We start from the raw sequence: 10,806 nt of genomic DNA, 5'->3' as shown, positions 1-10,806 counted from the left end.
AGATTTTCTTTGGTACCAACATTATCCCCTCCACTTTTCGGGAAACTGTCGCCTAACCGGCCCTTTCACCAATTCCGCCATTTCCATATATGTAAAGGCCTTTGCACGTAGAAAAATTTTAATCGTAACCGTAATGGCTCCTGCACACAGGACGCGGGAATGCTTGCCGCGCAGCGGAAGTTCGCGCGATAACCAATCAATATGCTGCTTTCTGTAATAACCTTCTAGCTCTTATGGAAAAACAACATATTAATTGGCTGTTGCGCGGACTTTTGCCGCGCGGCAAGCATTACCGGATCCTGTGTGCAGGAGCCATAATCCTACTCGACATATGTACACATTAGTACACACTTTGTTCCAATTGAATCGTGCACAACGTTAAAGCCAAATCACACTAGCAATTGACGATTGACGATTAACGATTAAAGATTAGATTTTGACGAATCAACGAGCTTCAACCTTGGCTTACTTTGTTCCAATTGGTCAAGTTCCAATCTTCAATCGTCAATTATCAATCGCCAATCGCTAGTGTGATTTGGCCTTTACACTTTGTGCATTTCTGTGTACATATGTGTCAAGATGTGTTAAGCAATTGGAAAACACCCATTATAATCTGTGGGTGCTTCCCAATTGCTTAACATATCTTGACACACACGTAGACAAAATCAATTTATTGGTCACAAATTATATAAAATATCTTGTAAGATAATATGCAACCAATAAACTGGTTTTGTGTAACACAGTGTACGCAACTGGAAAGCACCCAATGATTGGTTCGACCTGGTAACTCACATAATTCTTTGCACCGGTTGATGGTGTCCAATCGTACCGTGGTCAATCGGGACGCTCCTGTCCATGTATACTATGGTCCATATTCTGAATTCTCTTTTATCGATAAAAGTACCTTAAATGTAGCTTCTCAGCCAATCAGTTGGCTCCTAGGTCCATATTCCTAAACGCTATATTCCTAGGTCCATATTCCTAACGCCTAAACTTCTTTTAGAGGTACTTTTATAGATAAAAGAAGATTCAGAATATGGACCTATGTCCATGAATAAGGCCCAGTTCCACAACCTTCAGTTAACTTAAGTTGCTGGTTATTCCATTGAAGTTGACCAATCGCATTTGACATTAAGAAGAGTTAATCAGAATTAACCAATCACTATTGGGACTTAACTGGTAGTTAAAATTAAACGGATGTGTGGAACGTCGCCTAAGCACGATTTTCTCAATTGTTCGTTTTTGTTGTAAGTTCGAAAAGTGAGAAAAAGCAAAGTTTGTCGGAAACGATAGATTTACGCGAGATTGACGGTGCGTTTTAATTTTGTTGACGTTTTATTGACGTGTAACACAGAGAAGCAGAAGAATTGATAAATTTATCCATTTTCAAGATGTCATCTTTTCCTACTTGGTGATTAATGTTTTGATAGGAATTGTGCTTCTTAGATTAGATTCATAGAATGAACACATAATAATGTTTCTTCGAAATTTCTGCAAATAGAAGATTTCTTAATAATTCTAAGATCACGTTATTCATTAAATCTACAGGTTTGTTAAACAAGTAATATATTTTATTGTCATGTAATTCTAGTATGATATAAATCTTCAATCATGTAAGAAATTGCAATGTGTTTCAAGTACTTGCATGTTAAAACATATATGGACTTACAATGGATAAAGTAATAGAAGTAGAAAGTTCTTCAGATGATGATGATACATATACAAACCCTGCTGCTCGTTTAAGAGGTCATTTTTTATTTATTTCTAAATTTACTTAAATCTAGATTAAGATTATTCTGAACCATCTTTCACACATACACACACATCTATAAAAGTTCCTTTAAATGTACTTATAATCTCAGGAGATTTATAAGTCATATTTTTATCGATAAGAGAAGGTTCAGAATAAGGACATTAGTAAAAAGAGCAAGTAGAGTGGAAATAAGCAATTTTATTTTAATATAAAATGTACACAGTTAATTTAAGTTAAATATAAAATGATCTGATTTTAGCATTAAAACAAAAACGCCTTGAAAATGAGAAACTTGAAAAGTCTATCAGGTATGATATTATATACATAATATTTTATATATAGTTCTTTAAAACCATTCATTTATACACTATTATCCATATATATTATATATGTAATAAATATTTATGCTCTGTATAGGAAAATATATCTATAGTTACTTCATTTTCAGTGTTGCAGTAATAAATGATGAAAATGATGTAACGATTACCAATACAGAAGTTTTACCAAGTAATATAATAAATGAAAACAATATACAAACAGAAACTAGAATTACAAGATCTGGAAGTAGAGGTGTAAGTAATGGTAGAGGTAGAAGTAGAGGTAAAGGTAGAGGCAGAGGCAGAAGCAGATGCACATTCTATCCTACTACTAGGTCAACTAGAAAAAGGGTAATTTTGTAATAAATCTTTTTATATTTATTTTTTTAATATAATTTATATTTATCTTTTATAAATATGTATTTATATTTACTTTTTTTAATATAACAAGCAAAGTTTTCTGTTAGATATTGATTTCACAAACTAAGCATATCAACCAATGGCTTCAAGACTTTTAAAACAAATATAGGCACACTGTATAAACGATCAATGTGTCAGAAGATGTATGTTTTTGGTTTTTAGCATTCGTTTGTCGATACTTTAGAGGTGGAATTTATACCATTAGAGCACAGCGATAAACCAATTTCTGAACCCACCAAGGATGATATTATCGCCTTGTCCTCGGATGATGACGCTTGTGGCGAGGATGATAACTACGAGATTAATATAAAAGTATTGTGGAGATCCGTCAGGCTAGATCGTCTGAGTATGCGTAGGGTATGTATATATCAATTTCGCAGCTGGCTGTTAGTGGCGCTCGCACGCACAATTTCGAACTTTTCCCGCAAAAAAACCAGTCACGTATGTTAAACACTTAAACGTTATTATCTTCAGAAAAATAGGATCCACAGAATAAATTGCATTAGATAATCATGAATGGCTCTTACAGACCTGAATTTTCTCACTTTAGTTAGAATATTAGCACAGAGCCTATTTACATTTCTCGAACCTTTTCCTTCTCGTTGTAGCACGATAGTTTCTTGAAGATTTTTCAGCATTACGCTGATCTGGAGAAAGTCTCTGTGGATGAAATTTTAATCATGAGGAACGATAAAATCATCAATCTTGTTGATACGCCAGCATTGCTTAATCTTTCAGTTATAGATATACTCGGTTGGTATAAACGAATTACAAATTTCTTAAAATGACAATATTGTGTAACTATATTGATTGTATCTTATACTTTCTCATAGATGGTGGCATAGTGAATCCAGGTATGAACACGTTATCCTGTAAGGATAAGGACAACGATGAAAATGATGAATGCAATATTAAAGTGCAAACTGCTAACAAAAAACAGTCTTTGATCGTCCCGCTCAAGAAGAATCAGCAATTTAGAACGCTATTCTCTTATTGCGCGTTACAACTCGGCGAAGATGAAAGTAATCTGAAGTTCCATTTCGATGGGGAACAGATCGACCCAACCGACACGCCGGAATCGTTAGACATGGAAGGAGAAGCGTGCATCGATCTTCGAATCTCGTCCGTGTAACTTGCTGCATCAAGTATAACAAAAGTTTTTTGTATAAGAAGTTTTATAATTATAATTTACAGAAACTGTGTCTTTTTTATATAGACTTTTACAGCTGAGGAACGATTGTTCTGACTTTTTGGTAAACTATTTGACAATTAAATCATATATTTACCTTCGTTTTTTTTTTTCAAATTGAACAGAGATAAACACATGATTTAATTGTTAGGTGGCTTATTAGGTTGGAATAATGGGCCTTCAATGTAAGAATATCAAACTTGAAAATCCTATTCATTCCTAAAAGACTATTAGTAATTTAAAATTATTGTAAAAATAGATTATATTATTTTATGAGAAAAACATCAAATTACTTATGTATCAAGTCAAAGCACACGAAAGAGGAGCAAAGAATTCCAATAGAAAAAATTTTATCTTCAGAATAATCTATAATTTTGTTTTAACTATCGGATAATATTGTATTAATAAATTTTCAAGCACACATCTCAATATATTTTATTTATCTGTATATCTCAGTACATTCATATGCATAATGATGGAACACAGTATTTGGTACACTTAATCTTACAAGAGTATAGGACATAATTAGTGAAAAGTTATATACACAAAAAAAATTACGTACACTATTATAAATGTTGTTATATATGCCATTGTTATATATGCTGCCTTAAATTAATATAACAAATCTCTAATATTATACTCCTGTAAAACTGAAGTTTTTCCAAATAAAAGTTTACAATAATAACAACAACAACGATTAATATAATATATTTATGTATTGATATATCGTTGTTTTTTACATAATGTACATAATATACCGATATGCTCTATATGTATATAAGAGAGTACATATACACTTATATACACATAAAACGAACTCGACAGCTAATATCTTTATTTGTACGATTTTCTGCACGATATCGAACGTACTATGCTCTTCGCGCAATTGCTATTCATTTTTTAACATAAGCAGCCAAAAACATTAACTATCATTATGAACTCCATTAGTTAACATTCCTAATCGCCTAAGAAAGTATGCTTTGTATTATTTACGAACACTGACCTTTCTTGAAAATTTGACAGCTGACAATATTATTACCAGTGTGTGTGAAGTATTTTCTCTCTTTTATCGCTTTACATGCGATATTTCATATTAATTTTATTGAGTGTTCTCGTAAAATAATACAGTCTGTTCACTGCTCCAATGGTGATTATATATTGCACGGCGATCCGTCGTGTTGGATACTTTCATTGAGAATATTGAACGCGAGTCTCGACGAAAGGAAAATATTGTACGCTAATTTTATCCTACGGAATACACGAGTGAAAGGCGACAATAATTTGTTTGATAAGAGGGAATGTTTTGGAGAGTCACCGCTGTCAAGAAAAAGTGGCTTAATCGTTAAATTTGCGGTTCGGATTGAGTCCGAACAAGGCGCAACGGATCTCGGGTACCAACTGCTGAGCTATAAGCTCTAATCTGGTTTCCAAAGTGTTGCTCACTTTTATGCGTCCTGCAGAAATTGGAAATTACTTGTCATTAATATAATACAGAGAAAGAATTCTGATAAATTGGTAACACAATTTCTTACCAAAGTTAGATTTAAATGAAGTTAATACTCGTTTTATCTACATTATGGTGTTATATATGACACGTTGCAGATATCTCTTACTCTATCGATTTATATTGATAGCGAGTAAAAATATCATGATGAAACAAATTGAAGATTGTTTTGCAAAGTTACCTTTAGATGCTAACAAATCCACACCTCCGCAGCTTTCGCTGGGCAAGAAGTTATCGGGATCAACTTTCAGGATAACGTCTTTTTTAGTCATTTGCTTATATTGTTGTTGAATACTCTCGAGAAGTGATTCTACAAGATGTATATCGGCTTGACGCACGCGTAGAGTAATCTGCGGTTCGGTCAACTATAAAAATGTATATTATTAATGAAGATAAAAATATTATTTGATGTATTATTTTATAATTTCTTATTGATAAAATCAAAAATAAAAATAAATTTTTGAGGAATAAGAGCCTATAAAGAGCCACTAACAAAAAATAAATCTTTGAGGAATAAGAGCCTATAAAGAGCCACTAACGGATGTAGTAGTGTTATATAACTAACTATATTAAAAAAGACAGCTAGTATCTATCCTCACTTATGTAGATATTACATATGAACATTATTTAATTATTTTTTATATCTTTTTTCATGTATGGCGTTTGATGCAATTCCCATTAGATTTAATTGTTAACTTGTGTTGCTACCATTGTTCATCAGACAACTGTTTTTCTCTTTATATACGTAACAGAGGATTTTTTTCTTATATTGTAAACAATGTTACTATTGATGAAGCTCCACCGAAGGACCGAAATACGTTTAGTTATTTGAATAAATAAAAAATTGTTTTACCTCTACGTAAGTGAGGATAGATACTAGCTGTTTTTTTGTGATATAGTTAGTTATATAACACTACTACATCCATGTAAGTGGTTCTTTATATGCCCTTATTCCCAAAAGTTTTCGATTATTGGATGTTTAATCAGTACTTATTATTATGATAAAACTATGTACACAGGATGTTTGATGTTAAATATCTCATACTTTGTATAGATATAAACTAGATCAAACTAATCTACCTGTACACAGAGTATGGAATGCACTTAACATCAAACATCCTGTATATGTAGAAAAAGGAAAAATAATAATTATAGTAATTATATTAAAATGATAAGTACGTACTTGATAAAGGCCTTGGATAATCAGCAGCTGAAGAATCTCTCTATATCGGCCAGTATCGTGAATTACTTCACCTAATCTTCTTCTAGCATCATCAAGGACATTGCGTACATGGTCTTCGCGTACCTTTAAAGCCTTCAATCGTGCTTGGTTAAGCATGTTCGAGGATTGTCTATAAGAAGTTGTAAACATAAAAATGCAGATATGTTAGATCACTTCTTAGTACTAATAGTACTATAGAAATTTGTGAACTTTTCCAAGAAATTCTCTTCTGAGAAGAGTACATATACATATTCTTACCAGGTATGTATATATTCTAATCTATATTTCATTATATAATATATACATATATAATCAGTTATTTACTTTATAGAGATAAAACATTAAGTATCTTATAAAAATAAAAAGTATATACTTATTATACATACATCTTTTTTTGCAGTTCAACTTGCTTCTCTTTTTTCTCATAGTATTCCATAATTTTGAGACGTTGTTGCTGCACAAGACGTCCCTTTTCAATGTTAAATTCCTCTTCAGCCTTGGCATCTATCTCTTCTGCCTTCTCATTGGCCTCTTGTTCTATGAAGGCCATCATATGTTTGATCTGCAATATCATTTTTTACTTTCATACTTTATATGTCTCTTATGGTATTATATGCAAAAATAGACCATTTTGTCTTTGGATTATAATACTCCCCCACATATACACAAGTAGCATACATAATAAGTTATATAAAAATATGTTTCATTCAAATCTTGTTTTAGCTAATAATTTTAATCCAGTTTGAGTTTTGAATAAAGACTTAACATTGCAGAATTATTAAATAAAAATGCATATGAAAAATAAAAAAATTCTTTGATAAAGTGTTTCAATAGAATTACTATTAAAGATTCACAGGCAATATAATTATTTATCTGTTCGACTTTATTGGCATTTGGCCATTCACAGATTTGACCGGATTTCTGCCCGATTAAAGCTGCAATTTTAAGACTCACGGAGACACGAAATTCGACGCCCGAATAACGTATAGGATTTGCGAAGCGTCATATTCATTCGAAAGAGCGAGATAACGTAATAATAAATAACGACAAAAGTATTAATAGCACGAGTATGCATGACATGTACGTTGAAGAGTGAACGTTACAGGGCCTCGAAATATAGCGAAGCATTTCGTTATTAACCTGCTTCTGCACGTCGGCATCGCTGAGGGCCATGGTGCTCCGTGTGTATTTCTGCTCCACGAAAGGAACGTGCGAAATTCGTTGGAAAGCACTCGAGAAACTCGTAGAAACTCAAGAGCAAAGCGCACACCGGGGAGAAGTCAACGCCTATGACGGAACATCAATTCTCGCGTAACGTCGATCATATGACCCGAAGTGTGACCATCGTTCCGAAACTCACACCCGCATGATTCGGGCGCACCTTGCAATGCGAACACACCCTGCCGTTAGAGACGTCACTGGGCCCTTATTCTTAAAATTCTTGCGTATACGTAATTTTCATTGCGCAGCTATTTTATAGTATGATTAAATCTGCGCAGTAAAACTTATGTATACGCAACTATTTCAAGAATAGGGGCCCTATAGTGCGATTCTGTAACTCGTTATTGCAGTTAACGACAGTCTCGTTATCGTTGTGCAGCTTTTCTACAGTACGAAAAAGCTGCGCAATGATAACGAAATTGTCGTTAATTGCAATAACGAGTTACAGAATCACTGGGCGCGTTCAGCGAAAAAAGCGCTCAGTGAACAATCAGCGATTATTGATTCTTAAGCCCATTCTACAATTGCGTAAGCGTAGTTGTGAACGTAAGAGTCAACCAATCCGAATGTTTTATTCACTGATTGCTTTACTCTGATTGGTTGTCGTATCACTTACAACCCCTTACATCCACGTTCACGCAATTGTAGAATGGGCTTTACTGTTAGATCCCTAATGGCTTCTGCACACAGGACGCGGTAATGCATGCCGCGTGGCAGAAGTCCACGCGATAGTCAATCAATATGTTGTTTTTCCGTAAGAGCTACAAGGTTATTACGGAAAGAAGCATATTGATTGGCTGTCACACGAACTTCCGCCGCGCGGTAAGCATTGCCGTGTCCTGTGTGCACGAGCCATAAGGCTACCTATGGGTGCGTTCAGATTCCCTACCCGGGTGCATTCTATTACTAGAAACACTATAGTATATGTTACATATACTATAGCACTTCTAGTATTAGAGTGCACCCGGGTAAGGAATCTGAACGTACCCTATAATGTTTATGGGAATTTGACAATTTTGTCAAACTGAGCCTATATGAAGATCCCATTTTAACGTAGACGATAATGTCATACCCAGAAATTTAACTGATAAAGAGATTAGTATTTGATCCCCTGCTATTTTTATACTGAGAACATTTCAAGTTTTTTCATAGGAAGACTTTTTAAAAACACAATTTGGATTTTTCGGGGGAGAGCGTAAGACCGACAATATTTAAAATACTAATGGCTTTGTTTGTGGAATCCTCCAGAAAAGAAATTCCTCTTTTTAGAGGGGACACATCCGTAAAAATTGAAACATCGTCTGCATATTACAACATTACACAATTACCCGAATTAAGGTTTTCCATATCTTTCATATAGATAGCAAAAAGAAACGGGCTTAATACATTGCCCTGAGGAAGGCCCTTAAAAGCTGAACATATCTCATCTATTTCCCCGAAACGACAATGGACCTCTCTCTGAGCTATGGAGTTCTGAATAAAACTGATTATACATGGAGGAATTCCTATTGTTTTTATTTTTGTAACTAAAATGTCCCACAGAACATTGTCGAATGCTGATTTAATGTCTAGAAATATAGTCGAAGTGGCTTTCCCCTTCTTAAAAGATTTAAGAATAGTTGTATATAGTATTGACAAATTATCTATGCAAGATTTGTTTTTTTAAAAACTATATTGTGAGGGATTGTATTTAGAATAGTACTCCAGCCACCAGTTGAGCCTGTTATATACCATTTTTTCCATGATTTTAAATATACAAGAAGCCATAGAGATTGGCCTGAACTTATTAATTTCGCTTTTTGGAATAAAGAACATAATATATTTTTTTTTCCACTTTTTAATAAAACTTTGACTACTAAAAATATCATTGTAAATATCCAGAAGGTAAGCCAAACCCGTCTCAGGCAGAGATCTTATTACTATATTATCTACCTCCGTATATATTAGGTAAATCGGAAAGTTCCGTCCATCTAGCGGTGAGTAGATATAGCTAGAACTGTCGGTAACTCTAATGTCTAAACCGAGTTTAATTTTTTAGTTTTACTATCTGTCAATAAAATTCAGTATATAAAGGTATACGTTCGCATCAATAATATTGTTTCATACTACAACGAAAATGTCGAAATCTGAGCCAAATAAGCGTCATTTGCGCGAAGTGTTAATCTTTTGGTTCAAATGGAAGAAAACTGCAGCTGAAGCTCATCGAATGCTTGTAGAAGTTTATGGTGATAATGCTCCTTCCGTTAAAACATGCAGAGAATGGTTTCAACGCTTTAAAAGAGGTGATTTTGATGTGAAAGACAAAAAACGTTCTGGACGGCCAAGAGCATTTGAAGACGAAGAATTGCAGGCATTGGTGGATGAAGACCCATGTCAAATGCAAAAACATCTTGCAGAAGTTTTAAATTGTGTTCAATCTGTTATTTCCGATCGTTTGAAAGCCTTGGGAAGGGTCTACAAGGAAGGAAAGTGGGTCTCATATGAATTGAAGCCAAGAGAGATTGAAAGGCGAAAAACCATCTGCGAAATTCTGCTTGCTAGGCAACAAAGAAAGGGGTTTTTACATCGTGTCATCACTGGGGGTGAAAAATGGATATATTTTGACAACCCCAAACGTCGAAAAACCATTTGCGACTCCGACCAATCCTCAACATCGACATCAAAGCGGAATATCCACGGAAAGAAGGCAATGCTCTGTATTTGGTGGGATCAGAATGGTATTGTGTACCATGATCTTGTCGTGCCCGTGTTGCCAGGACACGAAAAGAGTTCGAGATCGGTGATGCGGGCGCGGCAGGGTGTGTGGCGGTGGATAAAATGTAGTAGAAGTTTTGACTACTTCTTGTAGTGTAAAATATAAAAAGGTTTATTTAATTTGTACACTTGTATGAGTTTTAATTACTACTCCCGTACTTATGAGTTAATATGCGAACCGCGCGTAAGTCACGTATGACGCGTATGTCGCGGCGAGAGACCGAGATGTTAAGCCTTACGCGAGCGGTCTCTCCGCTTTTTTATAGTATTGTTTTAGACTTGTCGGAGGGGGTGCCTGGCGACAAGAACATTACCATATTTGGTAATGGTGTAATGCGTTTGGAATTGAGGTCCTAAATGCGGAATGTGCAAGGTGGTGCTTATCGCAGCACTTGCACATCGCTTCCTTGTTGTGGCGCAATTGAA

General features: G+C 34.5%; 2 protein-coding genes across 5 annotated transcripts; one reads left to right on the top strand and one right to left on the bottom strand.

Annotated features, from left to right (window-relative positions):
* The first annotated feature begins 832 nt into the window (after window positions 1-832).
* Window positions 833-4,102, top strand: LOC116851230 (uncharacterized protein CG4449). Of its 4 annotated transcripts, none has more exons than XM_032830707.1 (7): window positions 833-1,247; window positions 1,592-1,746; window positions 2,013-2,061; window positions 2,202-2,421; window positions 2,653-2,847; window positions 3,099-3,243; window positions 3,324-4,102. In XM_032830707.1, the coding sequence occupies exons 2-7, from the start codon at window positions 1,671-1,673 to the stop codon at window positions 3,620-3,622; spliced, it is 984 nt and encodes a 327-aa protein (XP_032686598.1). In that variant the 5' UTR covers window positions 833-1,247; window positions 1,592-1,670; the 3' UTR covers window positions 3,623-4,102. The 4 variants fall into 4 exon arrangements, with proteins under 4 accessions (XP_032686598.1, XP_032686531.1, XP_032686454.1 ...); XM_032830640.1 differs by having other exon boundaries at window positions 833-1,311; XM_032830563.1 differs by having other exon boundaries at window positions 833-1,411.
* LOC116851412 (V-type proton ATPase subunit E) lies at window positions 4,099-7,776 on the bottom strand. The gene is made up of 5 exons (XM_032830808.1): window positions 7,546-7,776; window positions 6,792-6,967; window positions 6,367-6,535; window positions 5,365-5,548; window positions 4,099-5,133 (listed from the first exon to the last, which is right to left on the bottom strand). Exons 1-5 carry the CDS (start codon window positions 7,576-7,578, stop codon window positions 5,015-5,017), a joined length of 681 nt encoding a protein of 226 aa, XP_032686699.1. The 5' UTR covers window positions 7,579-7,776; the 3' UTR covers window positions 4,099-5,014.
* Between the last annotated feature and the right edge of the window lie 3,030 nt (window positions 7,777-10,806).

The sequence above is a fragment of the Odontomachus brunneus genome, unplaced genomic scaffold (assembly GCF_010583005.1).
Source record: "Odontomachus brunneus isolate Ranch 3 - 2012 unplaced genomic scaffold, Obru_v1 Obru_scaffold_001, whole genome shotgun sequence".
NCBI lineage: Eukaryota > Metazoa > Arthropoda > Insecta > Hymenoptera > Formicidae > Odontomachus > Odontomachus brunneus.
Note: the sequence above shows the minus strand (reverse complement) of the source record. Positions and strands in the feature narration are given on the sequence as shown.